Raw genomic sequence first — 15,672 nt, 5'->3', positions numbered from 1 at the left:
ACTAGCCGCAGCTACGATCACTGCAAAAGGTCACCAACTCCCATCGGGAGATGGTATTTCTACTTGGGCGTTCACCGCCTAGTGGTGGAATCTTTTGCATGATGCAGAGGAGCCGGTGTTGAACTGGGGTGGACAAAGTTTTAAAAAAAAATCACACAACACCAGGTTAGAGTCCAGCAGGTTCATTTGGAAGCACAAAAAATATGGAACGCTTCACGAATGACATGCAAATGCGTGAAGCGTGCCATATGTTTGTGCTTCCAAATGAACCTGTTGGACTATAACTTAATCTTTTGCACTGGCTGCTGTTGTCATAGTTATACAGTAAGGAATCAGACCCTTCGATCCAAACTGTCCACACCAACCAAGTTCCCAAGCTAAACTAGTGCACTTAGGCCATATCTTTCTAAGGGACGCTGCCTGAACTGCTGTGCTCTTCCAGCACCAATAACCCAGAATCTGGTTTCCAGCGTCTGCAGTCATTGTTTTTACCCCATACCTTTCCAAGCCTTTCATATTATTGAGCATATCCAAATGGCATAGTGATAGAGATGTACAGCACAGAAACAGACCCTTTGGTCGAACTCACCCACCCCAACCAGCTATCCCAACCCAATCTAGTCCCACCTGCTAGCACCCAGCCCATGTCCCTCTCAACCCTTCCTATTTATATACCCATCAAGATGCCTTTTAAATGTTGCAATTGTACCAGCCTCCACCACTTCCTCTGGAAGCTCATTCCATACATGTACCACCGTCTGCATGAAAATGTTACCCCTTAAGTCTCTTTTATATCTACCCCTCTCACACTAAACCTATGCCCTCAAGTTCTTCACTCCCCCACTCCAGGGAAAAGACTTTGCCTATTTATCCTGTCCATGCCCTTCACGATTTTATAAATCTCTGTGAGGTCACCCCTCAGCCTTTGATGCTCCAGGGAAAACAGCCCTTGCCTATTGAACCTGTCCCGATAGCTCAAATCCCTGGCAACATCCTTGTAAATCTCTTCTGAACCCTTTCAAGGTTCACAACATCCTTCCGTTAGGAAGGAGACCAGAATTGCACAAAATATTCCAAAAGTGGCCTAACCAAAGCCTTGTACAGCCGCAACATGACCTCCCAACTCTTGTAGTCAACACTCTAACCAATAAAAGAAAGCATACTTAACACCTTCTTCACTACCCTTTCTACCTGCAACTCTACTTTCAAGGAGCTATGAACCTGCACTCCCAGGTCTCTTTGTTCAGCAACATTCCCTAGGACCTTTCCATTAAGTGTATAAGTCCTGCTAAGATTTGCTTTCCCAAAATGCAGCACCTCACATTTATCTAAACTCCATCTGCCACTTCTCAGTCCATTGGCCCATTGATCAAGGTCCCATTGTAATCTGAGGTAACCTTCTTTGCTGTCCACTACACCTCCAATTTTGGTGTCATCTGCAAACTTACTAACTGTACCTCTTATGCTCACATCTAAATGTCTTTCAAATGTTCTAACTGTACCTTCCACACACAAACCAGTCTCTGTGTAAAAATGTTGCCACCATGTCCTTTCTAACACTTTCTCCTCTCACATTAAAAATGTGCCCCCCAAGTGCAAACTCCTAACTTGCTGAGATTGCACCACAACTAATATTATAACCATGATTTTCTGCACTTTTACATCACGGAATTATTGTAGTGCTGAAGGAAACCATTTGGCTCAGTCAGAGAATGGTTTAAATGGTCCCTGTTGAGACACAGTTTGCAAAATTCAAAACATTCAGAGACACTTCCAAATAATAACTGAAGGGCGTAAACTTAGCAAACTCAAATCGAAATGTCACCTCCCTGGGTGATGATGAACTGTAGCCTCTACAGCACCAATAACAATATTCTTCCCATAATCAACAGAATAACAACTCACTATCTAATCAACACACCAGGTTTCCTATCTGTCTTCATCAGCTGTCCCTCAATTCTCATTCCTGATGAAAGGTTATGCCTGAAACATCAACTCTCCTGCTCCTCAGTTGCAGCCTGACTGCTGTGCTTTTCCAGCACCACACTCTTTGACTCTGATCTCCAGCAGCCACAGTACTCACTTTCTCCCTGTCTCTCAATTCTAGTAAGAGGTCTACCCAGGGTTGCATGTGTCTAGCGGGGATCTCTGTACGAGTCAACAGGCCACTTCGCAACGTGCAGATCTTTGGCATTTGGAGTAGGAGGTCCCAAGGTTAGTGGAATCAAGAATACAAGACGTGCTTCCTTTTCATTCCTTCTCAACTCCATCATTAAGGCCTTGGAACTCTTTGTAGCATGATATCACTTGATGAACACAGTTGCCATTCTGAACAATTGGTAGCAAGCTCCTATCATTCATGTCAATGCTGACCCTACTCACAGACAGCTTCAGAGTCTTTGAAGGGTTTTGGAGACATAAGGAATTATATTTTCTAACTGCTGTAAAGTGACAAACTCTGGAGCAGCAGACCTTGTATGCAGATTAGCATGGTGGCTCAGTGGTTACCACTGCTACCTCACAGTGCTAGGGACCTGGGTTCAATTCCTACCTTGGTCATCTGTCTGTGTGGACTTCCTCTGGGTGTGCCAGTTTCCTCCCACAGTCCAAAAGTGTGCAGGTTAGGTGAATTGGCTGTGCTAAATTGCCCATAATGTTGTAGGGGAAGGGATCTGGGTGGCTTACTCAGAGGATTGGTGTGGACTTGTTGGGCCAAAGGGCCTGTTTCCATACTGTAGGTAATCTAATATACAAAAGAAATGGGGTTGGGTCACACAATCCAGACCTATGTTCCTCTGAAAATAGAAAATAAGGTCAAATTAAGATATTTATAATCTGTACATTATTTGATAGTCTCTGATGTTACTTACTTCCTCTGGTAGGGGAGTCCAAAATAAAGGGACATAACCTTTAAATAGAGTTAAGCATTTCAGGGATGTTATCAGGAAACATTTTTTCACGTAAATAGAGTGGAAACCTGCAACATTCTTTCCAAGGGGGAAGCTTGGGGATTAATTGAAAACTTTAAAAAAGGAGACTAATAGGTTGTTGTTGAACAAGGATTTTTCTAAATATAGAACCAATTCATGTAGTGGAATCAAGATAGAGATTGGTCTTAATATAATTAAATGGAAATTGGCTGTTATGGTAGAAGGCCCAGTTTCAAGTTTTACCTTCTCCAGAGGTATATAGCATGTCTTAAAAGGTCGATTGAAAATATCTATAATTGAATAGCCTCTTCCCATGTTCCTAGTCAATAATCACCTTTACGATAGTCTATTTGACTTCCTTCCCTCTTGGTTCTTGCAGTGGCAATCCTCCTTTCTGTGCAGTCAAGCCTTTGTCGCACCTCGACAGTAACCAAGAAAATCATCCAGCAGGCTGTCAGGAGAAAAACCGGTTTTGAGCTGCAGAGGCAATATTCAGACAGAAGCAAGCTGCAGCATGAAGATGAAACATGGAGTATAACACAGTGGTGAGTAGTGCTCAATATTACAAGGATTAAGAGAAAGAACAATTAGTCACCGCCACAGAAAATTTCAAGCCTCACGTGGGTAGGCTGGAAAATGGAGGAGTGAGAGCTGGAGCAGTGAGCCCAGAATCACTTCATGAAAACGTGGTTCAGGACTTAGGAAATGAGTGGTAGTTCAAGACAAGGGAGGTCTCTAGCCCATTTCATAAAGCACAGGTGCCTCCTTACAGGGTAATGTTCTTTTCCCTTTCATCATGAGTAGCTTATCATTACATCAAACACTACCATTGGTTGCATCCATTTAAATACATTAGAAATCCTACTGTTCCACCTTGTTCAACCTTCAAGAACAGTTAGTATCATGTTTCACAGGGAAGGGGGAAATGGCTTGTTTGCAATATCTGTATGATCGGGGCCACTATTAATGGGGGCTTGCAGCAATTACTTTTGCACTGCAGTGAATGCCTCGACAAAAAAGGTCTGTGTACAATTTTGGTTTCTCAAGAAGGGCATTTTCATTCCAGAGTCATGCAATACAGGTTCCCTTAACTGGTTCCTGAAATGAGGGCATTTTCCCATAAGAAGAGATTGAATTGACAAGATATTCCCCTTGACCACAGAAGGGGTCTGATAGGTAAATGCTTTAAAAAAAGCTGCTTGCCCAGCCTGAGAGACCAGAACGAGCACTTATGTTGTGAAAATAGATTATCTATAACCTTAACATATAATGTCAATAGCTGGATATATTATTTCATTGAGCGGGCCATTTCTTGAACGTTTTGAAGAGAACACTTTTCACATCATAAGACACTGGCTTAAGCAGCTAAAATACTGCTCAAGAGAACAAGATGTTTGGTGGACACACCAAGTCTGAAAGGTTTTTTTAGAGAGAAAAATCACATAACCCATTTTGTGTGTATAATATAGTAAATGTGAACTAATATATAGTCAGATAAGAAAGGTCAAAGGACATAAGTGAAATGGCCTTGCCCCCTCTGTCTTCCTCTTATATCTTTCCCATTGTTTGGAGTTGAAGCCCCACCCCACCCCAATCAGGAAATTTCTTTGCCCCCAAGCTAAGGGATCTTCGAGGAGAATTTGGAATTAACACCATTGTCTCCATGAGAAAAGGAAAATCAATCAACCGCGACTGCACTGATGAGAAATCCCAGCTCCAGCAACCAGGGTGGAAAGTGTAAATAAGCTCCTGGATAGTCTGCGGGTAATTTTTTCTGACTTTAAATTGTGCCTGGAAACCTGACTTTGCAGAATTTTACTGTTGCTTCTTGTCTGCCTATGGGGTTTACTCATTTAAAAACAGAGGGTGATTGGATATATTCATAAATTATAAACCTTTTGTTTCTACATCTTTGCTTGAGTGAGTTTTAGAAATAAAACTCTATACCTGTCACCTTAAGGAACCCATTTGGCTTATTCTTGCAAAAAGTTATATGTAGTGAAATATTAATCTATTAAGTTGGTGGTAACCAAAATCTGTTGCTATCAGCTCAGGAGAAGGGAGAGAGAAGTTGGTTCACCCCTTCAGACTTGTTTGTAACACCTGGAATATGGTGCCAGCCATTTAGGACAAAGATATTTCTTCGTTCAAAGAGGGAAATCAATGGCTGTTCAGCCATCAAAAATATTCAATGCAGTAGGCAGTAGTTCTTCTGTATTCCAAAGTAATCAAGGAAGTTGGAGTGGAGGCAGATTAGGTATTATGTAATGAAATGTGAAGTGGAGTTTGCAGAGCTGCTACTCCAGGTTCTATTTCTCATGCTCTTGCAGGCGACTACACTAACATTCAGCAACAGCCCACCACTGAGTAAACGAAATTAGTATAAATGGATGCATGTGCTTTTCATGAGCTCAAGGCATAGGAGAAAGTAAGGACTGCAGATGCTGGAGACCAGAGTTGAAAATTGTGGCACTGGAAAAGCAAAGCAGGTCAGGCAGCAGCCGAGGAGCAGGAGAGTCGACATTTCAGGCATCAGGAATGTGGGGACTTATGACCAAAACGTCGACTCTCCTGCTCCTCAGATGCCACCCGACCTGCTGTGCTTTTCCAGCGCCACACTTTCCAACTATGGCCTCAAGACATCCCAAATTTATGTAACACCTTGCAGCTAGTGAGCAGGAGTAATTCTCAAATGACTGAGGGAGAAAGGGGGAAATAAATTTTACGAGTTGAATCTGCCCAGGCCTTGCACATAATGGGCAATAGCAAATGGGAAAATATGGTGAGATTGCAAAAAAATGAAATTCTCAGTGTCAAGACAAAAGACTTTCCACACAATTACATTTCACTATTATGTATTCTCCCCTCATTTGCACGCAGTTTGCTATTCTCCCATGCAGTGGCAAAAAAATTAGATAGCGATATTCCCAAGTCAAACTGGGGACCTGGTGTTTCCAGCTTGCCATTTGGTCCTCCAAGCCTCCATAATAACCTGCAGCCCCCAACATTTCAGGGCTTTGCTCCATGGGAAGTGACCACCTGCATCCTTTAACTTTGGAGATGTACACTGGATACGCACCAGCCTCACCAGATTAGAGAATAAAGGGAAAGAAATATTATCAGGTAGACAGAGAAAGAAACAGAAGGAGTCTAGCAATGGAGAAAGAAACATTAAATCAAATTACTCCAGAGAAATCCATTAAAAAGTTAGCACTTATAACTAATGATTTTGTTTTAAATTTTTAAAAATGCTCACTATTATTTTATAAATCAACAGGATAAGACAATGGAGAAGGTTGTGCTAATATGGTTTTGTTTGTGTTGACAGTGATTTAGGAATTATGCAATTAGATCACAAATTTGCTTAAGTTTCCTTGTTATTTTAGAAGGGAAGGAAAAAGGGGCTAACTGAAAGCATGTCCATTTTAGTTCTCCACCTTGCTCCCACTCTGATGTCAGGTGTCTTTGGGTATCCATGAAGCTCAGTACAAGCTTAGGAACGGCACCTCATTCTTGGTTCAGGCACTCAACATTTAATTCAACAATGTCAGATTACCTTTGCCCCCCATTCTGTTTCCATTTTCTTCAACGGCTTTGTTTTCACTCACGTTTGTCTCCTTTTAGGCAGTAGCTTCATGACTCTGCCATTTACACCTTCTTCTGGACACTATTTTTGTTCCCTTACTGGTCTCATTAAGTCTCTCTTTTGCCTTACACCATCATAACCGCCATTATTTCATCTCTCGTGGCTTTCATCCCATCACAGGCCTTCCCTTCTGATCACTTTGCCACTTCCTCTTGCCTTTTCACTTGCTCCAAACCTTACACATTTGATCAAAGCACCACCAACCTGAAACAGATGCTGGCATTTGTAAATGTGTTAAATAAAAACTGAACATACCAAAGACCTGTCAGTTTAACATCAGCTATGTGGAAACTATTAGAATCTGCTAGTCATTGGTGACAGAATGTCTGAAAATTTGAACAAAGCTGATCTGAGTTGACATGGCCATATGAAATGGCTGATATCTATTTGAACAATTTTAAACTAATTTATAGTTTTTTTCATAAGAGACTACTATCAAAAATGAAAGTCCATAGCTTTTTAAATTGGGTTGATAATTGGTTAGGAGCAATAATGGGGTAATTGATAAATATGGTTGGCAGGATGTGGCAAATGGCATTTCTAAATGATTTACTCTGGGTTTTTAATATATTTCACAATAATTTGGATATATAACTCTATTTCTTAATCTAAGTTAGGATAGAGAGTAAGGAGCACAGAAGAAAACAGAAAGACAGAAGCCAATTCAGTAAGTAGACCAAACAACAATGCAGTAAAATGTGAGGCCGTCCACCGGAAAATAGTCCCAGTTTATCTTTCTAAATGGCTAAAATGTGTGGAGTGTGGCGCAGCAGAGGTATTGAGACTCCAAGTACACATATCATTAAAACAGATTTAAAAAGTAATCGAAAAGGCTAACAGGACATGGATCTTTATCATAAAGGAGTAGGAATACAATGGAGAGCAGTCAGATTGTGTCTTGGGGCACTGCATTGTTTTGAGCACATATTAAAAAGATATCTCTGCCTTGATCTACTGGAATGGGGGAGCAGGTTTGAGGGCTGAATGGCCTCTGCTTAATCTTTTGAATGTTGCTCAGAGACCAACAAAAGGCTCCAGGAAGCTCTTTGATAAATGCAGTTCATCTTCTGCACTAAGTTCTTAAAGAGACAATAAACACACGGTTTGTTCCCCTATATTCCTCATCCATAGTAGTAGTTGGCTTTTTTTTGTATGAATGTACTGAACAAATTAGACTGATTAATTTTCCAACCATAAAGACAAAAAGACAACACATATCTATTTTAAACATCTTATGTTACATTTCATACTTCATGTATAAATCACAATCTTCAAAAATACTTTTCTGTAGAAATTCATTTGAAACTTTTCTCATGAAAAGTTCTTGTGTAAAAATTAAAAAATAGTATTCCATCCACTAGTTCAATAGCTCATCTAATATGAATAAGCATTTTTAGTACATATACATTTAAAAGACAGCAAAAAAAAAGTACAAGTTTGTCAAAGGTACAACTTCTCATACAAAGTTAGCTTATTTACATCAATTAATTGGCTCCACAAGACATGAACCATTGGTTCTGTAGTTTCTCTGTAGTTGAGTGTGTGCGTTACACGCACAAGTTATTGTTACGTGATTGTCTGTATGAAGTACATCTTTCTTCATCGCCCAGACATCTCCATTTACAGCTTGTTGTGGGAAGAAGCTAAGAGTAAATTGGAAGGAAGCTCAAGTGTTTCTTCAAGTGTATTTTGCACTTGTCAAGTTGAGCTGGACATTAGTGCTGGAGGATGGAACACTTGGGTATTATGGTGAACAGATACACCCTAAGGTGCATTAAACACAAAGTAGTTAAGTGCACCAGCCTGTGGCTGTGGGCATTTTTAACCAGACAAAAAAATTAAGGAGTTGATCAGGAGAAACATTGTTTCTTTAACATGCACTTTGTATTTACATTCATGTGGAGACTTCATGGTTTTTTTGGTCAAATATTGAAAGGTTGAGAGAGAATGCACTATTGAGAAGTCAAACCTGTACTGACACATCCAACCGATGTCGCCATTTTTAAGGAATGGAGGGTTTAAAAACATTTCGATTAATTTTTGTTTCTCACTGCATTTCTACAGGTAGTTCAGAGGAAAGAGATCAGAGTGTTCAGCTCGTGGGTTTAAAGTGCAACATATTACTGAGGGTTAAAGTTTTGTTCCAGAATACTGTCAGAGGGATGGACAGCAAGATCGACTATTATTGTATATGGATTTTAGAGGAATTTATATAAATTAACTTGGGCTGTGTTGTCACATTAAAAGAACAAGTGCAAGTCAGGTTTGTGCAATATTTTCCACAATTCCATAGACTGAAGACCAGGAATCTAACATGAAGTGTATTTTTTTTAAAAAAAGGTTGCTATCAAAAACATTAATTAGCATACCTGAACTTTGTTTTGTTTTCAAGGGATGGTAAATGAGAAAATTTGCAGCTTACAGATTTTATAGTTTGTGTAAGGAAGATTTCATTAGGACAAGAAAAAAAATAAAAATCTGACTTGTAAATAGACCCATGTTGTCCTGCCCTAACCAGCATTTTAACCAATGTCACAATTATTACATCGACAACACCAGCTCTCCTTGCACATAGGATGGCCAATCTAGTTTCATGAACAGACATGGAGATGATTCTACAGCAAATTGACTCTCAAACTTGATGAATTTTAGCTGAGTTGCACCAAAATAGTCAACGCATTGGTATTCATAATTATTGGACTTTGGGGTCAAGGGTAGGCAGAAGAAAGAAAGGGAACTTAACATTTATGAGAATTCTTAATGAGCCCAAAAAAAGCTAAAAATGGAAATGTCATCAGTGCTGCAATTCCAGTCACATTCTACTTCCTGTACACCTCTATTAAAATAGGTCAATAAAACTTCATAATAAGCAGGAATTTCATGGATGCCTTTTATACCATAACATTTGTGAATGTTAATTTACAAATATGGAACATGTTATTGAATGGAACATTATACGGAATTGAATTGGAAAATTATCTTCCTTTAGATCATTGTATTCAACAAATTCCTTCATTACTTGGTTTTCAGCAGGCTGATTTGGTAGAGAAGTCTTACTGATTGAAGGCTTACCTCTAACATTCGGTTACTGATTGGGCTATGCCCTTTGACCCAAGTGTAATTTCATAAATGATTCGACATTGTAAGTAGCTAAAACAGACGCCTGAAATCCCCTGTTTTCTTTCAAAGTACCTTCTAAATGTTTGGTCCTTCAATGCTTTCTTCCACAATAATTTCATAGAAAGTACAAAACCATAACCATGTCTCTCTCAGAAATTCACAATAATATACAATATCTGGGCAAAGAAAAAGAAAGAAATTTTAATCTCCAGGTTATGGCTGGAACCTAACAGATAAAAGCACCAACTCTTCTGTGGTGTTAAAACAAGTGTAGAAAACTGATTTCTACACCAAATCTCTCAAATATTAGCATAACAATCTAAGTATCTGTAAATTTTACAGACCAAAGAATTTTTCCTGTGTTTCTTAAGTGCAGTGAAATGTTACAACCCCAAGGGTTTTTTTTCCTCAACACGGGATTTCATTTTATAATTTAACACTGTGTTTCTCCATTGACAGTATAAAGTACAACTTTGAGAAAAATCCAAAATGATTAGTTATGGTTCAAAATTGGCAAGAAACAAGCTTAAAAACTAAAACAGGAGTAAGGAGTGACGGGGGTTTCACACATTTAGTCAATCCCACTCAAGAGTTCAATGAAGAGAGTGGTTCCCTGGGAAGAGGTGATGGAAAATAAAGCATTTTTAGGTTTCTACCCCACTAGGAACTGTGAGGTTGCCCAACCCTGCACACCCATCACCCCTCTCCCAGCTACCAGAGGTTTGGCATCTTTGGACAAAATCGAAAATATATCATTTCCTGTGGCAAATGCCAACTGTATCCCTTCTCCGAACTGACATTGGGAGTTGGATGAGGATGCCATAACCAGAAGCCATCCTTTAACCCAATCTCATAATTTAAGCACAGGGACAAAATCCTTTCTGTAGGTTGGGTGGCCAAGCAAAGGAAATAGTTTCTGAAAGTGTTTGGATCAATAATTACTGTTCAGAGAGTAGACCTCACCATAACAAAATGAGTCTCACAGTTAAACTTATTTTGTTTATCACTTCACTTTAAGCTTCCAATGTGGTGAATTCAATCTAATTGTAATCTCTGGAATACATTGAGACAGAAATATATTTAGATGTAATATGGAAAAGTTAAGAACCCACCCAAGCTGTATCACGTCACAGGAAATGAAACAATCGTCTTGAGTTATCCACTCTTCATCATGTCCCATGGCCCATGAGAGATGGATTGCTCTAGAGCTGCAATGACACTCCCACTAAGTGCCAAGGGGTTTGACAGCAGTGATGTTCAAAAATGGAGCAACCTTCTCCAACACTCCACATGCCAAAGTAAGCTTGTCAATGATTTATCCAGTGGAGTCTTGCTCTCATGGAGGGCCAGGGTCTGCTCATCAATTGGCTGGCCTTTCAAAAGCAGCAATGAGTGATTCGTGGGTGCAAAAGAACTAATCGGTAAGCATACCAAAACTGAGCAATTACGTTCAGTTTCAAATCCACTTATTCTTAATAAGGGGAGAAAGAAAGCATGTTTTGATGACTACAAGTGAGTGGTTCACCAGAAATGTTAATACTTTAGGTGACTCAAGTTTCTATGACTCTATGATGCAGGAATGATTAAAACTTGACATTTAAAAGTAAAACCAGTACAAAAATGTAATATTTCTGAGCTATTTCACCTGTCAAATCCCTCTGTCACGGTGCTGCTGACAAGACAAGTATTCAGTACAAGCTTACATGAAGGTACTACATTAGGAATCTTAGTACCATGGAAGACTATAAAGACAATTTAAAATAAGAGGTCAGCTTGTGGAAGCAATTGGCAACGGATGACAAGTTGGAAGTATGGGCTCACTGAACTTCAGTGTTTCTCCTCTTGTCCCACCACTCTCCTCCTCCTCAACCTCCCCCACCCACAACTGGCAAGGTTGCAATTTCCTTCAATATTAATGAGATATTCTGATTAATTAACAGCCACATCAGCAAGAGTTGGCAAATGCTGTTGTCACATTTTGCAACCAATCCTCAGGCTGAGGTTTGATCCCAACTTCAACTTCAAATCTGCTTGCATCTACAACTGGGACAGTTCTCCGATTTGATGGGAGAACTGCACAGAAATCAGATGACACTGTTGACAAAATGGCAAGTTTAAAAAAAGCCTTGCTTAAGTCCAGAGCTAAACAGAAGTTTTTTTTAAAAAAAAGTGTCACATAAACATAGAAACAGGCAGTGACATCAGTGATTAAAATAAATAAAAAACTTCTTCAAACCACACTGAAGTCGTGTCTTTGAGTTCCTAAATTCTGAGAGAGCTGTTCTTCTTCAAGACTTGTTCAGTACTTCATAGGAACAGTTCCTTCCTCCCAACCAAATGAAGGGGAAATCTCACGACCTGAAGTACAAGGAATCTTCTTCCTTCATTACGAGCAGTCAAAGAGTCTCCCATCACAAATGCTCAGGCAAACACCTGCATGTTGTTCCTCTGCTGCTCTGGAATGTGCGAAACCTGTGGTCGCTGTCCGATTGGAGCGGGGCTGGGTGTGATGTCTGACCAGTCGGATGTGGAATGCGGAGATGAGCTGGACCACTGATCGGGGGATTCGGGAGAGGGTGTTAGATAAGGGTGCTCGCTCTGGAGATGAACATTGTGGTTCGGGGTGTTGTCTGTTGCTGAAACATAACTGTGCTGAGATGGTGGCGTTGGGTACTTATCGATCTGCACTGAGCTTGGCAGCTTGTGGTAAGGTGGCAGAGTGGTCTGTGATACCTGGCCGTCTTGGCTAGTGGACAGCATGGAGTTGTTCAGTTGTCCATTTGGCAGCTGGATGATCTCCGACATCTGGTGCATGTTGCCGACCGGCCCTGGTGTCATTGAGCTACAGTAAGGTTGCCCCTGTTGCTGTGTTACTTGAGCACTTTGCTGTTGCTGCTGGATAACAGACTGTGAGGCAGCATTGTTCATGGGCTGGTAGGTGAGTATTTGTGGTAACTGCTCCCTGAGCATGGTCATGTGCACTTGAGGCATGTTAGCCTGAAGCACTGCATTCTGTTGTTGCATATTCGGGTAGGAGCCAGAGACCTGCTGCATGATGCCCAGCATTGGGTTGTACTGGGTGGTTGTGATTCCCATCCGGTTCATCCAGTCCGACTGCATGTTCAAATGCTCAACCCTTCCCAAGGGCAACCCCAGGCTGCTGCTTTGCCCAGCCATGGAAGGATGGGACATGGAGGGGTGGACCTGGCTCAAGACTCTGTGGGAATCCATGTTCATACCTTTTATCTCACTCAGGTTGGAGAAGGACATGGCCAGCTGGCTCTGCACCGGAGTGGACGGGTGGAGAGATGCTGGAGGAGATTGATGCAAAACCCCTGAAGATGTGAGTACAGGTGGAGATGTGGTGGATAAGTAGTTATGTGGGGATTCCAGTGACTCGACTGGGGACAGAGTCAGTGACCCCTCTGCAATGGCCCCTTTCTCATTGCCGACTGATCTTTTCCGCCTCCTGGCTTTGGCTTCCTTAGAGTCTTTAGCATTGCCTGGAGTGAGGCCCTTGGTGCTTGGCCGTCTTGCCTTCTTGCCCATGGGAGTCATCTTGAGGTTCATAAAAGAGCCACCAGTCGAGCAGGTCACTGGAGACACATTGGGTCCCATCATGGGTCCAGCAGGGCCCTGCGGGCTCCGCACAAGGTTGTACTCATCCAGAAGTTGCACAATATCATGGTGCATTCGCTCCTGCGCAATGTCACGGGGCAGTCTGTCCATATGGTCAGTAATGTCACGGTTGGAGAAGTGGTCCAGTAGGATTTTGGCAGCTTCGAAACTGCCTTCCCTTGCAGCAAGAAACAAGGGTGTCTCCTCCTGTGGGCCAAGAGAATTAATTGTTAGAGCAACAACAGGTATCCATTACTAAAACGAGCTAAATTTAAAATATTGCTACATTCCTTGTACATCACTGGGGCAGTCATAGAGACAGAGAGAATCAGACGGTCAGAGTTCTTACAGCATGGAAATAGGTCCATAAATTGCTGGAAAACCTCAGCGGGTCTGGCAGTATCTTTGGAGAGAAAGCAGAGTTAACGTTTTGGGTTCAGTGACCCTTCTTCAGAACTGATTTTCGTGAGGAAAAGGTTAGTATACACATAGAAGATGGAGTGGGAGGAGTAAATGATGGGTGGAGATGAAACTCAGAGAAAAAGAACAACAGTTGGGGAGACAGACATCAGCTTGGGAGAGTCAAAAGCTGCGAATGGAGATCACTGGCATGACCCATGTGATGACAAGGTCTGGTGTGTGGGGGTCAAGGCAAGGACATGAGAGGAGGTACTCAGGCCATAAAATTATTGAACTCAAACAGAGTTGTGGAGGCCCCAATCAGAAAATGAGATGCTGTTCTTCCAGCTTGACTAGATCTAGTCTATTGTAGTCACTGCTCGCAATGGGTCTGCTCTACAATGGGGAGACAAAACACAGACCAGGCGACTGCTTTGCAGAATGCCTATGCCACAGTGACCCTGAGCTTCCAGTTGCCCACCACTTCAACACACCACTGTGTTCCCTGGCCAACATCTCTGTCTCAGGCTTGCAGTGCTCCAACAAAGCTCAATGCAAGCTGGAACAACATTTCATATTTCATTTCTCGCATGGGGATCCTGCAGCCTTTCAGGGCTCAATATCAAATTCAATCATCTTCGAGCCCGATCGCCTTCTCCCCATGTCCTTGCCCTACCTCCCACACACCGGACCTTGCCATCACATGTACTGCTACCACAAACATTAGCAGCTAACAATTTTCCCAGGCTGACCTTTACCCATTCCTTTGTCTGCCCAACTACTTTTCTCCCTCTTTGGCCTTCAGTACCCACTTCACCATTCTGACCAACGTTCTCTCTAAGCTGCGCCGCTGCACGCAGGCACAGTCGCTCAGAAGTTCCATGTATGGTGATCAGTGTTGGCACACAATCGCAGTATTGACTTCTAGAAGTCAGTGCCGTACATGGGCTTCGGACGCCTGTGGAACTGGTTCTTGCCTAGATTCAGATCTTGTTGACATTCATGGTTTAGTTGTCCGGGGAAGGTCAATACTGGACAGGGCAACTGTTAGGCCTTAGCCATGGTAAGGGAGCCAGGTTACAGTAACATAGACAGTAAGGGAGTGATTGGGATCTATTATGGCGATACTGGTGCTATGGAAACCTGTAACCCTTATGCCTTAGAATGTGCTATCTATAACTGGAGGTGGCTTTAATTCAGAACATTTTAGTACCTTGTTGTCCTGCATGTCTTTGTTGGCTCCATTCTTCAGGAGGGCATGGGTTGCATCCACATTGTTAACAGCTGCTGCCCAGTGAAGTGCTGATTTTCCTGAGGGAAAGCATCACCACAAAGTGTTAAAGAGAACAGGGCAGAGCAGTGTCGGAACTAAACGCAATATGACCAAAGTAAGATAATGATTAACCCAAGTTAAACACATGCACAACTCTCACTGCATGAGCAGACTGCAGAGCAAGAGACAAGTAATAGATTAATTTAGATTAAGGCATCTCCGTGTTGAGTCCAGTTTCTCTCTAGTCTACTGTAACTAACATTCAGGTCAAGGTACTGAGAAATTCTGTGTCTTGATTGCATTTGCTATTTTTGGTGTGTTGTAGGGTGTTTGATCACAGTTTATCCATGTTCATCACAGGTTTATCATGGACTCACAAATTCTTAACATTCACCAGAACCTGTGTTTTTGTTTTTGCTGCTGTTTACCTATGCTACTTAACTATGTGATCTGCCTGCATTGCTTGCAAGACAAAGCTTTTCACTGTGCCTTGGTATACATGTCAATAAATTCAATTCAATTCAAGGTGATTCAGATTGTTATAAGTTCCCAGTTCTGCTGCAGAGAGTACTGATGTTCTAACTTGCACTTGTAAAGTTGTTTGTACAAAACCTTGGAATCTTCTGGCTTTATTCCATTGGATCTCATTTCAACTTTAGAAATAAAAAACTAATAGTGGCTAACCA

The 15,672-nt window shown here is 41.5% G+C and overlaps 1 protein-coding gene across 1 annotated transcript in view; it reads right to left on the bottom strand.

The window, feature by feature from the left end:
- Positions 1-7,820: 7,820 nt before the first annotated feature.
- The window catches only part of LOC140479600 (neurogenic locus notch homolog protein 1-like), a 153,862-nt gene continuing 146,010 nt past the window's right edge, over positions 7,821-15,672 (bottom strand). Inside the window, exons 33-34 of the mRNA XM_072573435.1 lie at positions 14,927-15,024; positions 7,821-13,521 (exon numbers count right to left, since the gene is read on the bottom strand). Coding sequence (XP_072429536.1) covers positions 12,118-13,521; positions 14,927-15,024 — 1,502 coding nt within the window. The 3' untranslated portion in view covers positions 7,821-12,117. The remainder of the gene's footprint in view (positions 13,522-14,926; positions 15,025-15,672) is intronic.

Source organism: Chiloscyllium punctatum, chromosome 7 (assembly GCF_047496795.1).
Source record: "Chiloscyllium punctatum isolate Juve2018m chromosome 7, sChiPun1.3, whole genome shotgun sequence".
NCBI lineage: Eukaryota > Metazoa > Chordata > Chondrichthyes > Orectolobiformes > Hemiscylliidae > Chiloscyllium > Chiloscyllium punctatum.
The sequence above is the reverse complement of the archived record's forward strand: the minus strand, read 5'-3'. Positions and strand labels throughout refer to the sequence as shown.